The sequence below is a fragment of the Acanthisitta chloris genome, unplaced genomic scaffold, assembly GCF_000695815.1.
Source record: "Acanthisitta chloris isolate BGI_N310 unplaced genomic scaffold, ASM69581v1 scaffold7596, whole genome shotgun sequence".
NCBI lineage: Eukaryota > Metazoa > Chordata > Aves > Passeriformes > Acanthisittidae > Acanthisitta > Acanthisitta chloris.
The window spans coordinates 48,645-71,195 of record NW_008679686.1 but is presented as its reverse complement, the minus strand read 5'-3'; the positions used below and the strand labels follow the sequence as shown (position 1 = coordinate 71,195).

The window sequence follows — 22,551 nt, the reverse complement described above, 5'->3', positions numbered from 1 at the left end:
CCCCCCCCCCAGCCACACCTGTATCTGAGAAAAAGGAATGTTGCCTTCCCCTCTGCAGCTCGGATCCTGTGCAAAACCACCTAGAGGATGTTTCAAAAAACCAGAGAATACGTAAAATCAACTAGAAGGTAGGAGAGAACATGGGAGCTGTAAGACCCACTGCCCAGCCTGGGGCAGAACTGCCAACTCTGAATTGCAGAGGAACAAAGCAGCTCCTCAATTCTTCTCTGGCCTGCCAGTGCCAATGGCATACCTGCCATGTGGTGCTGGATCATTTCCTCTGGACTACATGGGAACAGGGGGTGCTCACAACCAGCTGCAGGGAATTACCCTTGCACAGTGCCAATCCTTTCCCAATCGTTTCTGCAGCTCATCACATCAGAGCAGGTCAAAAATAGCTCCTTCCAGCACTGTGCAACACTTGCTGCTGTTGCCATGCAGATGTTATGACTATAAATGAAGGGGGGAAAAAAGGGGCCTCAAGCCAAAAGAAAAAAACATCCTTAAAATAAGCTGCCAAAATGTATCCAAAAACCCAAGGGAGGATAGAAGAGAACAACAAATGTGGAGTCAACGGCACAGGACTGTTTCTGGGCTGGGCTTGTGTTCACTGAGCTCACAGACTCATTTGGTGCAACCTCCTCTCCTCCAAATCTCTACCTGCACACAAACACTGTGCCCTGTAGCCACAACCCGGAGCAGATCAGCCCACGTGTCCTGGCGCCCTGATGCTGCCCTGATGCTGCATCATCTGCAAGGGAAGGCAGAGCTTTGCACAGCATGACTCCTTCAGAGGCAGCAGCAGCTTAACCCTCAGAAGATGCTGGAGGTGAGAACACTCAGGAGAAGGGAACTGAGATGACAGTTCCAGATAAAAAAAGGGGGAAAAAAGGAGGACATCCTGAGTAATTTAGTGCAGTGATGCAGATGAACTTCTCAGGAAGATGGTTGAGTTCACTCATCTCTCAGAAAAATTACGATCAGACTCTTCAGCTTGAAAAATGAAGGGACTGATTCCACCTGGGCTGGTGTCACTAGTACAGCATCAGCCCTCCAACCCTGTTCTGGGCCCCCACAGAGCCGTCCCCTCCTCAAACACCCCCCAGAACTGACTTTGCCTCTTCCCCTCCTGGGGGGAAATGGGCCCTAAAGAAGGCACAAGGTGCACTTCAGACACAGACACATCCTCCTTCCACATCACCTGCACCAGCAGCTTCTGAGCCTGCTCCTGCTGCGCATTCCCATTCCTCCTTCCCTTCCTGACTCTTCACTTCCCAAAATTAGAAGTTGGGCTAATCCCTCCTTCCTCCCCAGAGGGAGTGAGCTCTCCAAGCGCTGTGGAAGTCAGCACACTGGGAGGCCACTCAGAGAATACTCCATTATCTTACTGCTTGTAGGGATTGGAGTGAATATAAACATTTAATAAGGGGTGGGTTTTTTTGCCTTTCAGCCACAGAAGTGTAATCTTCTGGTAGGAAAGAAAGTAGCGAGGAGAAGAGATGAAAGCCAGGTTTAAATGTAGTTAAATCATTCATTTTCCTCAAACGATTACTAGCTCAGGGAACATCCAACTCTTAACACCTGAAACTGGAAGGTACTAGGGCTGCACTGTGCTATAAAAATCTATTTGCCTGTCATTTAGTGCAGCAATCACTGCCTGCCTGCTTGTCTTTTATCAGAGCAGGGCTTCTCCCAGTTATTTACTTCCCAATAAAAACTATAATTATGAGGCTTCCAACGTTTCAGCTGCCTCCATTCCTCAAAAGAGAGGAGAAAAAAAAAGCCTCATGACTGTAAACTGCATCATGGCATCAGGAGGTTCACAAACAGCTCGAAGGGCATGAGAGAGCTGTAAGCCAAGCTGCCATGGGAGGTCTGAGGACTCACATGGCAAGCTGGAGTGTGTCCAGGGACAGGAAAGGAGCTGGGAAAAGGGCTGGAGCACAGGTCTGATCAGGAGCAGCTCAGGGAGGTGGAGGGGCTCAGCTTGGAGAAAAGGAGACTCAGGGGGGACCTTCTTGCTCTTTTCTCCCTGACAGGAGCTGCAGCCAGGTGAGGGGGTTGGGCTCTGCTCCAGGAAACAAGCAATGGGACAAGAGGAAACAGCCTCAAGCTGCGCTAGGAGAGGTTTAGGTTGGACATGAGGGAAAATTTCTTCACTGAAAGCATAGTCAGGCACTGGAATAAGCTGTGCAGAGAGGTGGTGGAGTCACCATCCCTGGGAGTGCTCAAAAGGCACATGGATTTGGCATTTGGGGATGTGATTTAGTGGTGAACACGGCAGCGCTGGGTGAACGGTTGGGCTCGATGGTCTTAAAGGGCTGTTCCAACCTAAAGGACTCTGTGACTCCATAAGCTCTCCCGAGCAGACAGACCTTTGCCGAGGTGTGTGTTGATGGACATGTATCTCGCCGTTCCAGTTAGGCTCTTGTGTTCCCTGTATGGTATGTGTTTTTTGGTTTCCGGGTCAATGTACTCCTTTGCCAATCCAAAGTCTATGATGTGGATGACGTGCTCCTTCTTATTGCCTTGCCGGCCAATGAGGAAGTTTTCTGGCTTGACGTCTCGGTAGATGAGGTTCTTGGAATGCACATACTCCATTCGAGAGATCTGTGAAAGGACAGGGAAGAGGTTATTCAGGAGCAGAATAACTGTGGCAGTGCTCATCCCCCTGGACTGGGTACTGGGGAGGTCACAGCTCAGTGCTGTGCTCAGCTTTGGAACCCTTACCACAAAAAAGACATTGAGGCACTGGAGCGAGTCCAGCCAAGGGCAACGAGGGCAGGAAAGGGCTGGAAAACATGTTGTGTGGAGTCACCATCCCTGGAGATGCTTAAGATGTCTGGACCTGGTGCTGGAGGACCTAGTTTAGGGCTTTCAGCAGTGACAGGTTAGTGGTTAGACTTGATGATCTTAGAGGTCTCCTCCAATCTTGATGACTCTGTGACCAGCTACTGGCTGTCTGTAGAGCTGGAAGAGGAATTTGTCACCCTCTCCTTTCCCTGGCTCTCGTGCTGTGCTTCTTGACTATTCCCACGGCCATGGCAAGGGCTGTTTGTGCGGCGTCACCGCTGGGACGCAGCTCCTGGCAGGAAGCCACGGGGAATTGCAGCAGCCTTTTTGTATTGATTTTGAACATACTAAACCAGTTACCAGGAGCTCTTCCCTTGCCCACCGCCTTCCCTTGCTGCTCTGTGTCTTACCACCTTCCTCCCTCAATCCATATGTTATCTTAGACATGCCAGATTCTTCATGGAGGGGGATTTTGGGCAGGCAGAAGCTTCATAATTCTCAAAGCTGACTAAAATAATAATTAATATCATCACTGTCAAAGAGAAATAACTGGAATATTTGTCAGCTTTTGATGAATATTGTTGTGGCAGCATGAAAGGGAAGGTGGAAGGGCAGGAACCACACTCCCAAGGTGATGAAGGGCCTCTAACAACACTCTTCTTCAGAAGTTCACCAGTAAAATTGTTTTTGAACCCAAATATATTGCAGGTGATGCTTTGAAGAGGTTGCCAAGCAGTTCTCCTTTGAGTCCCTAACTCAAGAGATGATTCCAGTTAGAAATAACTCTCAAGTTCATTTAATTCATTACCTTTTAATATCCCTTTTGGGTTTCAAATGAAAAGATGTGAATCCCCAGTTAGGGCTGTCCTGGCTGCAGCTGCCCCATGTGCTGTAGGGCTTGGTGGCTTTGCTAACCATGACACCTCTTTGGAAAGGCCACTTGAACTGACCCACATACACGTGGGCTTGTCATGCTATGAAACCACCACGAAGCTCTCACCAACTCCCAGTTTTGCACTGACGAGCATCAGTCCCCAGAGGTCACTGCGACATCGCTGCGCTGGGCACCTCGAGACATGCCATCAGGTCTGGGGAAGGTCCAAAGCAAAGGCTGGTCCCCCCCTCTGGGTGGATCCTGGCAGGAAAACTCTTCAGGCTGGAGCTCTGGATCATCAAACTCACCCTATCAACCCTCTCAACCCCTCTGCTCACTGCAATCACGAGCACCGTTGGGCTGATAGTCCCTGACTGCTCTTTGGTTGCTTGCTGAATCCAGACACTTTCCCAGCTGGCAAACCCAGATCATTCTTTCTCTTTACAGATCTCAGATCCACACCTGGCTGAAAGCTCCATGCTGGAGCCCCATCCCACTCCCAGATCCTTAGCAGGTACCTTATTCTTATGGAAAACCTGCTGCATTTCCACCTCTTGGAAAGAAGTAACAGGCAGGAGGGGGCAGCACTCCTTATAAAATAAACAGCTGGACGGGGAGGGCAGCAGACAGGAAAGAACTGGCTGCAGGTGAATCAGGCTTGAAAAATAGGACTTGCTCAAAGGCTCTTCAAAGAAGGTAACGGCACGTGCTGCCACTCGCCTCCCCTCGACGCGGTGATTGATTTCAGTGTGCTGAGAAAATGGGTTTCACGGCTAACAGCCATTATTTCCAATCAATTACAGGCTGATGCAGAGCAGAGCAGATGCTCTTCAGCCATTCTTCACGCTTTGAATCACCTACAGGACACAGCAGCAGGTTGGAAGACAAAAAGATACTTCGGGAGGCAATTCAAATTAAGATGCAACCCTTGAAAGTGGAACAAAGCACTTCCTTGCCTCTCCATACATAACAAGCTTTCAAGCAGAGCCTGACTGGCTGTTTGATTTGTTCCTGCTAACAGAGAAGCTCAGTTGTTGAAATCCCAACAGCAATTAGACAACCTGAAAAAAGCCTATTTTTTTTTGTTCTTTAGAAACTCACAGCGAGTTGCATCAGGCAGGACAACAGCCTGGACAGCTGAGGTGTCAGCTGAGCAGACACACTCCAGCAGCACTCAGGGGTACTTATTTACCTGCTTTTTTTTTTTTTTTTTTGCTTCCACCTGCCTTTTTTGCTTCCATCACACACACAGATGCTGTGGGGTCTTTCATATTCCTTCTTCTTTACTTCCACCTGCCTGGATACTTCATGCCATGCTGCTGGAGAGCTGTGCTCAGTAAGAGAGATGTTTCCTGGAGTAGCTTCCGTGCTTTATTTACCCTGACAAGACACTCACCCTGCTTGTGGCTGCTGTGATGGGGAGTATCTGGGCTGCATCGCCCTTCCAGGCTCACTGCCTGAGGAGACAGGAACAGTGCTGGTGTGGCAAGACCTCAGCCTGATTCAAACCCACTGCATGGCTGAAGGAAAGGAGAAGTGGAGTTCCCACTCCAGAAATGTGCTGGATGCAGAGATACAGTGCCCACTCCTTTGGGGCTCTAACTCTGTGCATTAATCTTTCTGTGGACAAAGAAGCCAACAAAGAAGCTGGGACTAATGTGGGATTGCTTTTACACTGGGAAAACATCAAGCACAGGAGCCCTAGGGGTGATGGAAGACTGCCTGTGGATTAAAGCAGGATTTCCATGGCCATGCCTGGTCAAGTCCATCCTCGGAGTCACAAATCGCCATTTCAGATGTCAGAGAAAGCCTTAGGAGGGGAGAGAATCCCTTGGCAGACAGCAGGACCCCTGTGCTGCAGCAGAGAGATGAGAGGATATTGTGACATTTAGCAGCTGCCAAACAAACCTGTGCTTTCATTTGCCTTCCTCCTGCCAAGGAAGCAAGTGTAACAAACCTCTTCTCTCAAAAAGGTAATTCTTAAGGAGCTGATCTCAATGGCAATTCCATCTCTGGACACTCCTGATAAATTTCAGCCCTACTTCCACACATGATCAGCTTGAATATAGATCAGATCAGCAGAGATATAAAATTCATCTTGTTTAAAGGCAACTTTGATGGTCACCAAGGAAAAAATGGTTTGCCATAACTCAGTCCAGATCACATCCAGAGTATTTGCCCAGTGCCTGGCCCAAAGGAGCTTGTGCTGAGCTGAGTGAGCATTGCACACGTTGGACCTGGCCAAGAGTGAAAAACTGAAGTCAAAATAAACCCCCCATTCTCCCCCAATTTTTGGGCTGCAGGAACTGACATAGTGTCCATGGTTTTAATTGCCAAGCTTGGCTTTGTTCAGGAATGTCACCCACTGGATCTGTTTGGCTGCACACAGAGGATGGAGGAAGCAGCTCCAGTCTGAAGATTTCCCAAACAGGCCCTTCCTTCTTGAAGATTCATTATCATCCAGTCTGTATCTCTCTCAGCCAGGAAAGTCTTCTTGATGTAAATCCATGTTTAAATTCTCCCATAATCACATGCAACACTCCTTCAAACAACAACACTGTCCTTTTCCTAGAGGAATTCCTTCTCTATCTTCCAACATCTGTAGAGTTAAAGGATCCACCCCAGTCCTGAGATGCTGCAACCTGTCAAGCTCAGTAAGACCAGGCAAGCACAAATGTGCATTTAAAAACACCTTTCAGGATGCCTCTGGTTAAAAATTGACCACTGGGCACAAAGGGAAGGGACTGGATGTTCCTACAGACATGGGGATCAACACATGCAAGTGAGGGGAGAAGGATCAGGTGACAAGGGGGTGGTTACCCTTTGTTCTCATGCCATGGTTAAAATCACAGAAGCTTATGCAGGCTTGACTGGTCAGAAGCAAGAACAAAACCTAATTCATAGATGCAAACCCATGGAGTCTGACAGTACAACTTTCCTTCTCTGATGAGTCTCTCATACTGGAGCATGACACAGTGACCACACTCATTTAGTGTCGGAAAAAGATAAATCCAAGACAATTTCCCCCAAAGCCTTGTGACTGGAGTGAAGGGTTTTCATTCCAATCAAGCAGTAAGTGTCAGACCCTTTGGAAAACATGTGTCCGAGTGCAGGTGAGCCTTTCTCCCAGGAAACCACCCAGGGAAGGGGATGGGGCACACCTGAAGATGCTAAAATTGCCTCCATAAATTTGTATGCTCCAAGCTGCTAAATCATGTAACCTTCCTGAGAAGACTGGAAGGGTCCTAAAGCATCTCCTGATGGCAAAAGGAGCAGCACTGCCTGTTCCTTTGGGAGAACATCAACTCCATTTCCAGCTGCTTTTGGTGTCCTCCCTCATCACCCTCAGAATCTGTTTTTCAACTGGTACCAGTGCCTCGGTGAGCTGCAGGCTGGCTGAGGTCACAAGATCAGCAGATGATGCCAGTAAAGAACATCCAAGCACAGAGCTGATCTGCAGCCCTGGGACTGGCCAGAAGGCAGCAGATGCTGCTGTGACAGTCTTGATTTCCCCAGAAGTCACATGGGAATGAATTTCCATCTCTACATTTTGCCTCCTTACAACCAAAAGGTCACACAAGCTACATCTGAGGCTTTGCCAGCTGTTGCCACTTGATGTAACAAAAAACAATACTATAGATTGGTTTTCCAAGGAACACTGAAAGCCAACAGAACTAGACCACTCTGCCCTGGGAGCCCAATGTCACCAGCCCAATACCAGGCAGGAACCTGTGACCTCGATTTTCCATTTGAGATTCTGCTGTGGCAAACTCCAGTTTATCTGGAGAGGATTGTGTTCCTCATCCCTCACCATCTCCTCTTCCCTTCAACACTGCTATCCACAGAGTTAACATGAATGCACAGCCCCAGCTCTGCTGTGGGGTATCTGGGTGATCCCAAGGTTCAGATATCCAAGATTTCAGTATCTGCAGATACCCAGAAACTTGGGACTCTGCAGACCACAGGCTGAAAACCAAAAAGGCTAAACTCAAATGATAACTGACTGGCCTGAGTGACTTGTGGAAGTTCTCTTACCACATCTAGAATGTTCAGTTGCCACTTTTCACACAAGCCTAAAGCCAAGCTGCCTCTTCCAGCTTCATTTCCTTTCCTCTCCATGTAAATTCAGGGCTCTGTGATGTTGCCCACAGAGCTGCTATTTTCCAACTGTTAGTAATTTAAACCCATTGACCAACTTTGACCACCTTTCACCAAGGCAGGGCCCTCAAATGCTGGTATTTTGGCTCAGGAGAGCTCAGCTCCCATTGCTTCATGAGGTTTCAGTCTATGAGCAGCCCAGTAGCACCAAACCAGTAAAACTGGTAGGAGTGTGGGAGGGTGCTGTGCTCCCTGTGTGCTGGGGAGTGGGTAAGAAATGAGATGTTCCTGGGGATGTCCAAACAGAGGGAGGGAGCTGGGGTAGGTACTGGGGCAGGGGTGTGTAGGGGACACGGGATATGAGTCCACAGGAATCCAGTGTTGCTGGTTCTGCTATGCAAGGAGCAAGTTTCTCATAAGCATAATGTGACATTCCCTTCACAGGAAAGAGTTCTTCTCACACCTGACAAGCTTTCTGTTACAAAAAACATGGAGAGAGAGTGTTTAACAAGGCCTGCAGGGACAAGACAAGGGGCAACGTTTTCCAGCTGCCAGAAGGCAGGTTTAGGTTGGACATAAGGCAGAAATTCTTGGCTGTGAGGGTGTTAAATGGAGCTTGGTTACCCCCACATTTCTTGCCATGTGCTGTACCAGAGCTGGTGCAGTCTCTGGAGTGCCCTCCAAAATATTCTGAGCCCAGAAGTCCAAGTTTAGATTAGATATTAGGGGGAAATTCTTGGCTGTGAGGGTACTGAGGCACTGGCACACGTTGCCCAGAGAAACTGTGGCTGCTCCATCCCTGGAAGTGTTCCAGGTCAGGCTGGATGAGACTTGGAGCAACCCAGTCTAGTGCAAGGTGTCTCTGCCCATGGCAGGAGGTTGGATTAGATCTTTGAAGGTCCCGTCCAACTCAAACCATCCTGTGATTCTGAGATGGAAGGAGGTTCTCTCTCCAACCAACAGACACCCCTGAACCTTGCCCTGTACCGACCCCATCCTTCAGCTAACCCCGGAGCGACATGCGCCCTGCCCACCGTTACTCACCAGCTGGATGGCTATCATTAACACCGTCTTCAGAGTGAACGTCCTGTCACAGAGGTCAAACAAATCTTCCAAGCTAGGACCAAGCAGCTCTAGCACCATGGCGTTGTACTTTCCACAAGGTCCAAAGTAATACACCTGGGGAAGCCCTTCAGCTGGAAGAGGAGGAAAAGAACTGAAATCAGTCAACAGGACAAGGTTAACACCCTTCTTCCTGCGTGAACATCTTTCGCTGGGCAGATTTTATTGTTACCTCTGGAGTGTCCTTTCTGTTTGATCTTGCCCAGCAAGGAAATAAGTTCCAGCACGTGCTGTGAATGAACCGAAGGCCCAACCAGTGCAGGCTCTGCTCAGCTACACCCTTGGACTGACAAATGGATTTCGAAGCAACAACACGACCACATCAAAGCATTGAGTTTTGGCAGCTTAAAGGCCTGGACTTAGGGAACAAGACACAGAATTCCCTATGTCCTGCTAAATGCCAGGCAGAGAACAACCCCAGATGTGGGTTGGCACTTGTCAGAGCTTAGGAAGATGACAGCCCTTGAAGAAAATGAGGCACAGCCAAAAAAAGAGCTGCTTTGCCCACCAAGATAACGCAGAGTCCTTGTTCTTCAGCACAGTCTTATGTGCTATACACACTCTCCTTGCTATACTCAGGAGAAAGGAAAAAAATAAAGTTTTCCTTTAAAGAAGAGGAAAGATTTAAAATTTGATGCAAATATAGGTAATCAGAGTCATTAAGCATATGTGCGCACACAGAGCTATCAACATCCAACTGGTAGGAGCCAGAGCCCACCCTTCCCACCCAACAGATTGCTCAACAAGAGTACACAGTGCTGATACTCAGCTGGCAGGGGATTTTGGGGTGGATGAGCTTTCTGAAAGGCATCAGAGGGAAAGGGAAAAAAACCAGCCTCGGTGTTGGAACACTCATGGAACCGCACAGCACTCCTGGAACTACCTTTGAGATGAAAGGGAAACAAGAGCAGCCCGTGCAGGAGGAGTTGAGTGCAGGACTAACTGCTCATTTTGCTAATCAACACCTAGCACAGGGGCTCAGCATCTTGGCACCAGTGTCAAGCTGGGCAATGCTTCTTAAAACCACATACATTTCCAGCCTAGATCTCACAAGCAGTTCCAAAGCACAATGGAAGGGTTCGTTTTGAAATATGGGGGTTTGCCCTACATCAAAACACAATATTTGCCCCAATACCCAAAGACACAGCGTCCTGCTAGTCAGCATAAACCCTTTTAGTGACAAACACTGTGTTCTGATGCCACCGAGTCCATCGCCATGGTGAACCACACGAGTTCCACAAATATCACCAGCAGAGCCATAAATACTTACGAAGAACATTGCCAACAGAAGAGATTGATGGAGGAAAAAGGATTTTTTGGTCTGGACAGTTGGACTTGAGGTTTTTAATGGCAAGCAATCGTGTTGGCAGAGAACTGGAAAGGTCACACAGAGTCATGGTGCTGTGTCGTAGGTGAGCAGCTCTGCATTCAAAGACTGCAGGATGAAAAGCCACAGGCAGAGCAGAGGCTCAGCTTGAGGATTCCAAGGTACAACTCAACACTTGAAGTACAAACCATGATGGGTTTAATGCAATTGATGCATGAAATCCCATTGAAACTAGAAATTGCTCCATGGCATTAAACAAGAGCCACACATTAAGGGAAGAAAACCCAGGAACAACACATGAAGGTGTTCCTTTGGAGAAAAAGCAGGTTATTGTAGCAGAGGCTGCTGCAAGCAGAAATCATCTCTGTTTGCTTAACGGCCTTGGTCTTGCTGCGGAGTGATTTGGCTTGGCTACATGGAAAAGGCCCCACTCCACCCTCACTCCCATGGGAAGTTTATCACCCCAATAAACACAGACTGATCGCTGCCCTGGAATCCACAGGCAGATTCTGCTATTTCAGCAGAGTGATGTCTTGGAAAAAATTCAAGCTGAGCACAGCGAAAACCTAGCAAAGCATTTTGGAGATGAAAGCATCGCGGCTGGAATGAGAGCAAATGCAGACATCAAAGGCAAAGACTTGGACTTTGCTTCCACCACACTCCCAAGCAGCCATGCGAGCCTGGCCTTGGCTTTCCTGGGATGCTGAACTCTCACTGCTCCTGGGCTGCCATCACAAGGGACCATCCCAACACCTCTTTGTCCTCATGTGGATGAGCAATGAGTTGAATCAACTCTTAGCTTGAGGCTGAATGTGAGAATGGAAACCGTAACAAACAGCAGGACCACTGCTCCTCCAGAGAGTGTCATTTGATTTGGATCAACACCTGGGAATGACACTTTCCAGCAGATTTCCATGGCAGGATCAGGCACCCTGGCTGACTCAAGTAGTGCTGTCTTGCTGCCACAGGTTTTACAGCATCTCTAATGGCCCTGAGCACTCGTCAAGCATCCAGCACACCCCAACAAGCCATGTTAGTTCAGGCACACAGACAGTCCCAACCCATTTCCTGGACCAGATATAAAATGGCTATGGGTACAGATGCCAATCAAAGGTTATGCCCAAGGAAAATCAGATTTTGCAGCATCTGCCCCATGTGGAAGGCACAGCAAGTGGAACCATCTGCTGCAGCAGAGCACACGGCCTGATGCTCTGTGTATGAGCAGCCCAAAACACACCCTAGGAGAGATGCAGCAAGAGCAGGAACCTACATGTGGCACCTAGATCACTGAAGAGCCACATCCCAGTATGGCAAATCACCACGAGACAGCCACAACTTGTGAAAAGTGATCAGTACAATCAGTTTCTGAATCATCCATTTTTTTTGCTCCCATGGGGAACTGGTTTCCATCGCCCTTCAATGCGGTGTGGCCAAACAAAAAAATGATCTCTTCAATGTCAAGAATTACAGAAGAATTTCAGACCCTCTCTTCATGCAGGTTTCAACACTGAGCTCTACCGCAGAGGGGAGACACTCCTGTGGAACCCCAGATTTGACATCCAGAGACAGAGGGAGGGCAGAGAAATCCGACGAAGAGCTGATGCTGCATGCAAACCCACACTACACAAGCAGTGAGAGCTCTTCATGGAAAGGGATGTGGAGACAAAACAGCAGCATCAGTGCACAGAGGGTTCCGGGTGATTTTAAAGCAGCTCTGATGAATGGGCTGTAGATTGTCACAAAATTCTCATTCAGAGCAGAAAGTGTATTTTTACAAATCACAGAACACAAAATTACATGATAAACAGCATAAATAGCAACTGTGAGAGAGCTGAACATCTATAGCTAAAATTAAACATGTTCCAAACAAATTAAACAAATTGCTTTAGAGTAGACAACCCATTTAAGCTGATTACACTAATGAGGATCTACCCTTCTCTTAATTTTCAAATCAGAATCAAATCCTGGCTGATAGAGATTTGTGATCAACATTGACTGGGCCAAGATCTCAGCTTTTAACCTCTTCAATCCTCCCCTGTGAGGATCTACCTGAGCACAATGGTTAGCAGGTTACAGCTGTGAGCTGGAAGTAAAAAAGCTCATTGTGACCTTCAGGTTTTGGAATAATCCCCTTCAAAAATATAAAGAGAGGAGAAAAGTTGGGATAGGCTTATTACTGGGAATAACATTGTTCTAAGGGTCTTACAAATACTTGATTGGATGCATTTCAGAGTGTCTTGTTTCAAAGTAGAACTACAAAAGCTTTGTGATACACCTTTAACCTGAGCTGGAGGAGCTTGGAGAAGGACAGAGATTTTGGGTGACTGAGTATTTTCTCTTGTTTGTCATGAGAGAATACCCAGCAGTTGAGATGTGAAGGAAAATGAGCAGAAAATGCCATTTTTGACTTCAGCAGCAGTTCACTCACAACTGGAAAAAGAGGAGATGGCACAGGGCCTGGCACAATCTCACCAACCACTCCGAGACTTCACAGAACTAGAAGTTGCATCAGATTAAGGAAACAACCTAGAAAGAGCAAACTGATCCAACAGACACAGAGAGAAACATCCCCATGGAGAACAGGGTTGGAGCACCGCCGTGACTCGGGTGATGGCAGCAAACCTCCCAACACTCTGAGATCCATGGACATGACCACCATGCTTGGGATTACTCATGTACCCATGTTTCCAGCCTGGCTTCTGACCCCTGAATAAATTTCTTGCTCTCCTGAGCTTTGATACTGTGATTTGAGAGCACACGATTTCCCTTTTGTTTTCTCTCACTCATCTGAACAGGAGAAAGAGGAACCAGACCTGTCCAGAGCAGCTGGCAGTATTCCTCCATCTCCTGCTCTGCTTGCTCCAACTGGTGCCAGACACCTGGCTCTCCACTGCAAGCTCATCACAATATCTTTTTCCTGCTTCGATTGGGAATAAATCATCTGCTTCTAGTAAGTGCTGAATGCTCCAGCGCCACTGCCCAGCAGGAACAGCTGTGGCAGGACACTCTCTTTGAGCCCACCGTGGGTGAGAAGGGTGCAGAGCCGCTGCTGAGAGGGAGGAGAGGCAGAGCAAGGCACTTCCCCTGCCCTTGGATGGGGAAGAAGCACAGTTTAAACACTAGGAACTCAAGAGGTACTTGGAAATAACACAAAGGAGAACATCACAAGTTCATCACAGACTGGTTTGAGTTGGGAGGGACATTACAGATCAACTCATTCCACCCCCTAACATGGGCAGGGATACCTTCCACCAGATCAGGTTGCTCCAAGCCCTGTCCAACCTGGCCTGGAACACTTCTAGGGATGGGGCAGCCACAAGAAGATACTAGATTAACACTTTCATAGAACAGAATTAACCGGGTTGGAAAAGACCTCCAAGACCATCGAATTCAACCCTACCGTGGTTACAAGACCACGGCACTAAGTGCCACATCCAGTCTCATCTTCAAAACCTCCAGGGATGGTGAATCCACCACCTCCCTGGGCAGCACATTCCAATGCCTGGATTAGCATCATCTTCTCCCCTGATGACGGCAGAGTATGCCAAGCTTTTGATGGGAAGAGGTGACACTTGGCACACATTGGTGCAAGAGTTGTGTATGAGCTGTGAGGATATAGAGCTACTGTCACTCTCAATGAGTTCCACAGGGAATCCAAGACTCCAGCCTCAATCCATCATATTTTGTGCATCTTCCTGGGATACATAGGATGTATTTAATCCCTGCTGTGCTTTGAGTAGCTTGTTAGTATTTGGATCTACGAAAGCAAAGGTACGAGGAAAGGAGCAGAAGAAAAACAGACACGGGAAGGACAGAAGGAAGAACATATTTGTTCCTGCTGCTGGTAAAAATCCAAATGATTTGATTTTTACTTCAGTTGCAGAAAAACAAATTTCACAATCACTGTGCTATTAGAACGAGGTGACATTTCATCTGCCTTGAGTCGAACAAGCTCCTTTCCTCACATCATGTCTTGACTCTATCAAACAACTCTGCATGACCACAAAGGAAGAAGCAGTTGCAGAGGGTACCAAGAGGATGTTCACATTTGTATTCGGCAAAGCAAACAAAGACTGGGAGCTGAACCAGCCCTACTGGAAAGGCTGAATGCAGGAAAACTTTCAAAATCTGGGAAATTTACCCACCAACACCTATTCACGGGCAGCTTTTAGCTGCAGCAACTAAACTACTCAAGTGAAATTGTTTCAGTGCTCAACAAATACAAAAGAATAAAGCACAGCACAACAAATCATTTTCTTGGCAAGTTTCAGGAGATGAAATTCACATTTCTAGGGCTCGAGGGAAATGACTACACTCAGATCTCCACGTTACTGTTGGCTTTTCTATCAATATATATCCTTTGCAACAAGGTCTCGCTCCAGTGATGATGGCAGCTGGCACACAGAACAACATCTTCAGAGAAGGATCAAGCCAGTATATAATCTCAGAAGAGTTATTTTAAACCACCCTAAAAAGTTCTAGCATAATTATCTACCTTTTCCCACACACCTGCAATACAAAGGCAAGGGCAGAAGAAAACCACTGGCACTGGCTGCCCAAGGCAGTGGTGGAGTCATCATCTGTGGAAGGGTTCAAAAAACACATGGATGTGGCACATAGGGACATGGTTCAGTGGTGAACACAACAGTGCTGGGTTAATGACTGGACTGGATGATCTTGGGGCTTTTCCAACCTTAATGATTTTGTCATTCTATGATTCTATCAGCCCTTCAGAAAATGGATCAACTTTTAAAGCTCTAGAACTCAACTAATTTCTAAATGTAGCATCTGAATGGCTTAAAAAATGTTCATGGAAGGGGCAGGAAAGGGGGACAAGCAGAACAGCAAGGCCAACTGGTTCCTACATACTTATTAATTATCCTGGCTCTAATTGCCAAACTGGGTTTTCTATTCAATCTAAATACAAATTCCAAACTTTATCTTCAAACATCACATATCTTGTGGACTCCCCATCCCTGGAAACGTTCAAGGCCAGGTTGGACAGGGCTTGGAGCAACTTGGTCTAGTGGAAGGTGTCCCTGCCCATGGCAAGAGGTGGGACTAGATGAGCTTTAAGATCCCTTCCAACCCAAACCAGTCTGGGATTCTGTGATCTTCATCTCCTTATTCTGGTGGCTGAGACGCTCCAATTCCCAGCACACCCTGGGCTCCTAGCCAGCAGGAGATGTTTCAGCTCAGGGTTTGCTAGAAAGCACCAAAAGCAACACAGAGACCTCCACGATTAAATGTTTGTCCCTCTCCTCAAGCCACACTGGATCCTCAGAGCATCCAGGCACATCCCACATCCCATTGCTGGTTATGAGGAGAACCCAACAAAGCATCTGGGATGATTCGGATGAGTCTGACTGCTATGAGCTTATGGCCATGTCAGGCTTCAAGGAAAAGTGTCTGCAGGAAAAGCACTTTTCAGTTCCCAGCCTCCTGCTGCTCCCCTCCGCGCGCTGCCTGGCGTCGCTGGGGTTTGATTTGTGATGACTGCCGTGAATTCCGGAAGAGTAAGAGATGCATGAGGAGTTTTCAGAATATCAAAAGGAAACTGCCCTAATCTCATATTCAAATATTAATGGCCTTGCTTTAAAAGCATCTGATAGCTTCCAATTGACAAAGCCTAAATTTAGCCCAAGGAAGTCAAAATTTCTGATGCTGAGATGCTGAAATGTGCACATTCAGGAAGCCTTTCCTAACAAGGGAACTGCCACATGAAGAAAAAAAAAAAGAGGCAAATATTTTTAGACAGCAAAACATTATTCTCTGGAGATCACAGCCAGCAGCAGGCTCCGCACACAGCAGGCTCTGACCAGGCACCTCACAGTAATCCACTGCATTTTATTCTGCAACTCAAAAGCCTGGAAGCCCAACATCCCTCAAGTTTAGCCTTCTTGCTCTACCCTGACCTTACAACGAAGCTGCTGATCACCACTCCTTAAGGCACAGCTCAATAGCCTCCACTTTTTGCCTAAAAAAGCCATTTCCAGGTGAATGAAACCATGTCTCCCTGCTGAGCATCTCCAACCTATCACCAAAGATATGTTTCTGTGCAGGACTGGATAATGGGGAAGATTTTTTCCTTGCTGGTAGAAAATGAACCCAGCATCTTAGAACCTTCGGGTCTATGGCACAGATCTGAGGTGGGGAATGACTGACACAAGATGTGTCCCAAAGGCGTGAGTTGCTTTCCTTGCAAATGGATGTCAGTTTTGTATCGCCTTGCACAGATGAGTCACTGATTAAATACTTAGAGTCATCTTGAAATAGTCCCAGTATTTCAGAGGAGGAGGCTGCAGTGCTCACCCAGAGTGTTGTAGCATGACAGGCATGAATAAACCTTTCCACACAATGAAGCAGGACACAAAAGTACCTCAAGTGATGGTCACAAGTCACCCCACACCAGTCCAAACCCACTTTGGGGTGCAGAGGGGCAATCCCTGGAAGTGTTCCAGGTCAGGTTGGATGGGGCTTGGAGCAAGTTGGGCTAGTGGAAGGTGTCCCTGCCCATGGCAGGGGGTGGGATGAGATGAGCTTTAAGATCCCTTCCAACTCAAACCATTCTGGGATTCCATGATCATCCCCACCCAGCTCAGTCCCCTGCTGAGGGGTGACCTGGCTCAGCTCCTGGCCATGGCCACGTTTCCATCAAGGTGGCACATACGAGTGGGACCTTCTCAAAATTAAAGTGACCACGGCTACAGGTAATGGGCATGTTCACACTCCTCAATTATGAGGGGCGTAGACCTCTTGCACTAACCCTCCCTTACAAGGCCTCGAGTCACTCCAGCTCCCTTGGGGCAGAGCTCCCCACGAGATCACTGATGTTGGCTGCATACTCCACCACGGCGACTTGTTTACATCCACCCCTATAACGAGCCTTAGCGAAATGACCCCTAATTGCCACGTGAATGACAGCATTGTGCAACCAGCATGGAAAGAATTTCCTCATAAAGGACACTGGTAGGTACAAAGTGTGTGTGAGTAAGGCAAGAGCAACACAGAAAAACGTGCTCAACTCCGGCAGTGCCGACAGGCTAACTCCACACGCAGCACGGAGTAGCAGACAGCTCAGCCACATGGAAGAATATATATATGCAAATATTGACTAGACTATGCAAAAGGCTCAGTTATTTATACCACCTTCACTTCCCGTGGTGCTACCTCCCGACAAGTAAACAGACTGCTTCACTCCAGCGAGTTGTGCAACACAGAGAGGTCCCAAAGTAAACACACAGACTCCATACTCCATTAGAGGTGAACTTGTTTACAGAGCAGGAATTAAAACAAAACCACAGAATCCGTCAATATTCTATATGTACTGCCATACCCCTCCCTGACTCAGAACATTCTGCTCCTACGTTGTGACTCATCCACTGCGTGGGCTGGGGACAGCAGAGATCTTGGTTTCCTGGGATTCTCCAGCATAGCAGACTCCTCTCCTGCTTCCCACCACGCCACACGGAGGCTCATGACGTCCAACATCCTCCTGCCAATGTCACCTGCCTGTCCTGGGGATGAGCAGTGGCTACAGAGCTACAGCATAAAACTCAACTGGGCTGAATGAATCACATGTGCCAAGGTGGGACTGCGAAGGGTGGGGGAAGGTGTGACTCATTTGCTAGCTGATATAAAAAGAAACTACTACAGAATCAAAAATGCATGACATCTTCACACGATGGGCACAGGCAGAAGTGTCACTATGCGGAAACTCGATCAACGGCTCTGTGCAGCCTGGAAACAAGCAGTACTCCATCCTACCTTCCAAAGGTGATGCTTACAGGGAAGGCAGCATGTATGGCCTCAACAGCCACAGGGAGAGATGCCAAAGGTGCTTTGAAATGTAGTAGCAAAAAAACCCCAACATAATTTCTGCACATCTACTGGTGACTGCTGGAATTACAGACTCTCAGAAGGGTTTGGGTTGGAAGGGAACTTAAAGCTCATCTCATTCCACACACCCTGCCATGGGCAGGGACATCCTCTACCAGACCAAGTTGCTCCAAGCTCTGTCCAACCTGGCCTTGAACACTTTCAGGGATGGAACAGCCACAGTTTCCCTGGGATACCTGTGCCAGTGCCTCACCACCCTCACAGCCAAGAATTTCTTCCCAATATCCCATCTAAACCTGCCCTCTGGTAGTGGGAAGCCATTCCCGGTGTCCTGTCATTCCAGGCCCTCGTCCAAAGTGCCTCTCCAGCTCTCTTGGTGCCCCTTTAGGCACTGGATGGGGTTCCAATGTCTCCCTGGAGCCTTCTCTTCTCCAGGCTGAACACCCCCCAGCTCCCCCAGCCTGGCTCCAGAACAGAGGTGCTCCAGCCTTTGGAGCATCTCCATGGCCTCCTCTAAACACTCCAGCAGCTCATGAAGAGAAGATTAGATTCTTCTAATCTGGAATCAGCCTTAAAACCAGAAGACCATCCCTGCCTAAGAGAACAGAGCTCATGAGACAAAGGAATGCAATCACTAAGACCCTGGCATGTCACCACCAGCTGCTGCAGTTCCTTTTGTCCCTGAGGTATGGAAGCAGCAAATCTAAGTAGTCATAAAACAGAGCAAAGAGAAGCCCAGCAGCCAAGGAACCAGCCTTGGGCAGGAGGGGAATACCTGGAACAGCAAGTCCTCAAGGAGGGTCATGGAGCAAGAGCCAGATTTTGGGGAATATCCATCACGCTTGGACTGTGCTACTCATATTTATGCACAGGCAGGTACTACCCAGGAAGAAAAAAATTCAGGGCTGACTGTATCACCACCAGTAAAGTAAGATCCTGTGGATAGCCCAGGCCAGGATGAATTTTCTGTGTCAGGATGTTTGTGCATGCTCATGTGGATTTTAGGACAAAGAAGACCACAGAACAGTTCAGTATGACACTGGCACCCGAGAGGACTGATGTCAGGAATGCAACTACTTTGCACAGAGATTGTTGAAACTACTCCAATTATCTTGGTCAGCACATGGATCATATCCCAGACTACCTAAAACCTACAGGAATTCTCATCCTTTCCCGAGACACCCTACGGACTGACCATCAGGTCTCTGACTCTGTGCCCGCACGTTGCTCTGCTTGTTTCGCTGCCCACACTAAGGTGAAGCACCAAGACTTTATTTTAGGCTATGAAATATTTAACTCCACAGCGAGACAGAAGAAACCAGCAGATGGTCACCATGCAGCAGGCCCTCACCTCGTCTGTTGTGGGGGGAAAAGTTCAAGGAAAAAAAATGGAAAAGAATAAGCAAGAATTCCTGCAGCTACAGGAGCAGGGTGAGGAATTACAGGAGAGCTGTTAGTTTCTCATCCTGCAGGGAGGCATTGAAACATCAGAGCCATCAGTCAGCTGGTTACTCCTGACCCAGGACTATCTCTGGTAGATACTTCTGAAATCCATTGGGTACATTCACCAGTTCAGAGAACCACCAAAAAGAGGTACATTCCTACAGTTTAGGTACCTTTATCAAACTTTTCCCTGCTCCAGTACATTTTAATCTAGTATGAAACATCTTAAGGTGTCTGAGACACACGAAATCCAGTCTGCTCCTTGGCTAATCCAAGCTGACTAGTGATCCTCATCCAAGCCACGTGGCAGGTGGAGAAGCTGAAGCTGCTGGGAAGGAACAGATGCAACTTCAGTGTCTTGTCAGAAAGTCTTTGAACATCAATGCTGATGGAGCAACATGGCACAGGAGGTCACAGAGTCACTGTTAAAGGAAGAGGCAGCTATCAAAGCTCCCTCTGTTCATGTGGAAACATCTCACATTGAAGCTCATCCCCGAATTTATTTCCTGAATTACTGGGCTGTTTGCTACTCTGTTCAACTGCACAAAGGGAAATGCAAAACTAGACTGAAGAGCTTAGAAAAAGAAAAAAAAAATACTAATTTCACTAGTTGTTGATGATGATAAGTGAAGAAGGTAAATGATACCCACATACATCCTTCAGGCACTGATCCATGGCCAAGTAGTAGTCCCTTCCAACCTATGACTACTATCCAAGAGTAATACGCTTCCAAAACATTTATTCTGAACAGCCAAGAAGGAGGAAATCACCATCAAAACTCTTCTCATGAGGAAATAAACCCCATTTTTCTCCAAATGCTGCAGGTGATGACAATTTTGAAGTCTCATAGAGATGCTGCTCATGAAGACCATCTGGTTGCACATGCGGTTGGACGCAGCAGTTGCACTGATGAGAGGACCAGGCTGCCACCGCGGCGCTGCAGCAAAGCTTCCACTACTCTTACTTTCTCGGCTAGCGGTGGGAGGTTCACAGTTGGCCACGTCATTTGGCAGGATTAATTGGCTAATTTATTGAGCTGTATGTCACATGGAACATCACTGTTGTTCTCCTCTGAGTCATGCTCGCCACGGGTTTGGACATTTTCAGTCTTCATTTGGCGAGTGTATGATGATTCCAAGCCACTAGACATTCCTACTGGAAGTCTGAGCTGTTTGAGCAGTAGAAGTTCCAAAGCAAGGACCATTAAGGGGAGCCTGGCACTAACAACATCACTGAGGACAGACCCTTTCTTTCCCCAAAGTCGGCACACGTTTAGCTCCAATCTGTTTTTCCAGACAGATGCTCTACTCTTAATCCTCTGCATGGTGTGCAGACACCAAGTCACAGCTCCCTGCTCCTGGCAGCCTGACTCCACCAAAATTTGTTTTGTTTGGCTTCCAGGTTTCATGGCGAGACCAGAGCTGTGGTTCCCATCCTCCACCCAAGCTCCTGGCCTGTTTCCAGTTGTTTTAGCAAAACTGGAGTGCAAGAGCTTCTAATGGCATCCAACAGCTTATCAGAGCTGGGTGTGCGACGCCCATGGGACCACAAGCACCAACAGACATCAAGCAGGGAGCAAAGAGCAGAATAAGTGTGTCACTTATTCTGTGAACCTCATTTCCTACACAGGCTTCAGCAGAAACCCCCTAAGTCTCAAAAGCACAGGGGACTGGAATTAAGTGATGACAATAACCTCTCAGGAGCTTTGTGCTCAGTACCAGATGCTACCGGTAGAACTACAGCCACGTAGGAAACTTGCCATAGCCCAAAGACAATATAAGATCAAGGCACAGAAGGAGCTGAGAAGGTCTTTGCTTCACAGAGACTTCCTTGTGCAGTGGGAAGTCAAGGCTGGGGAAATCCTTGGCATAGGAAACAGTCCATGCTAAAAGGCTCTTCACATTTAAAAGCAACCATAAACTCAGAGAAGAAAAATCCAAACACTACTAGACACAACTCAGGCCCTGCATCAGAGACTGCCAGAAAATCTGTGTGAAAACATCACCTTGGGTTCATACTCCAACTTTTTTCTCCTGTTTGCTATGGACTATGGTCACACTGAGGCTACTGAGCCCATGGGCTGTTGGACGCTCCTACCATTCAGCAAATATCAATGAAAACAATTCCTTAGGTTTCAAGGCTTTCAAAGTTCAAGTCAGTGTTACACAACAAATATGACACCAAGGTTTGATTGAATGAAGAAATCACCAAATTTTGAGAAGTTTAAGGGAGGTTTACTCACCTGCACTTCCAAGTTGTTTATAAAATCTGTATTCTAAATGAAGCTGTGGTGCACGGGATTTAATTGGTTCCTAAAACAGAAACAAATAAACTGGTTATAATCCGTTTGGCTGAAAGAAAGTTGTCTTATACTTGAAGATTGTACATAATTATAACACTTTAGACTGAAAGTCTCACAACAGACTTCACTATTACAGGTCATTTAAATAAGAAGAGAACCAAAAAGCATTAAGACTTGCATTCTGGAGGAAAAACAACCTGATTCAAATCCAATGCTCACTCATGGCAATGAAATTCAAGAATCATTCCACAAAGCTCCTGGTCCTTGAAGAACGACCCTGGACATCGGCAGAGGGAAGTCAAGGTTGCAAAGCTCAAGCCCCAAGTTCACTTTGTGGGAGCTGTGGTTGCCCACAGGGTTTTTGTTGGTCTCTAGTCTGTGTTTTTGAGAAATGTTGAGTCATATGTCTGTGTTTCAGGTCAGACCACAGTCACTTGCAGCAAGCACCACACTGCAGGCAGAGAGCTGGGAAAAGGACAGGAAAAAGTCTTCCCCTCCAGTGGCAGGTGCCAGTCAAATATCTTAAAGCACTCAAGAATTTTCTATTTTTACACACAGAATGAAAAGAATAAAATGGCTAAGTCTGCAATGCACCCAAAACATCCCATTTGTCAACGGTTACTCATCCGCGCTTTGCGCACACGACTTAATGCCTACGATCCATCAAGGCATTAACATGCAAGATTACAGAGCTTCTAAAAATATAAAGTTAATATGAAGAGGATTAAGAGACTGGAGTAATTACAGTTGCAA

At 47.3% G+C, this 22,551-nt stretch overlaps 1 protein-coding gene across 3 annotated transcripts in view; it reads right to left on the bottom strand.

The window, feature by feature from the left end:
* LOC103804765 (casein kinase I) overlaps window positions 1–22,551 on the bottom strand; it is a 49,041-nt gene that overhangs the window by 15,615 nt on the left and 10,875 nt on the right. For all 3 annotated transcript variants that reach the window (XM_009077393.1, XM_009077394.1, XM_009077395.1), the window contains exons 3-5: window positions 21,739–21,808; window positions 8,810–8,961; window positions 2,376–2,610 (exon numbers count right to left, since the gene is read on the bottom strand). In XM_009077393.1, coding sequence (XP_009075641.1) covers window positions 2,376–2,610; window positions 8,810–8,961; window positions 21,739–21,808 — 457 coding nt within the window. The remainder of the gene's footprint in view (window positions 1–2,375; window positions 2,611–8,809; window positions 8,962–21,738; window positions 21,809–22,551) is intronic.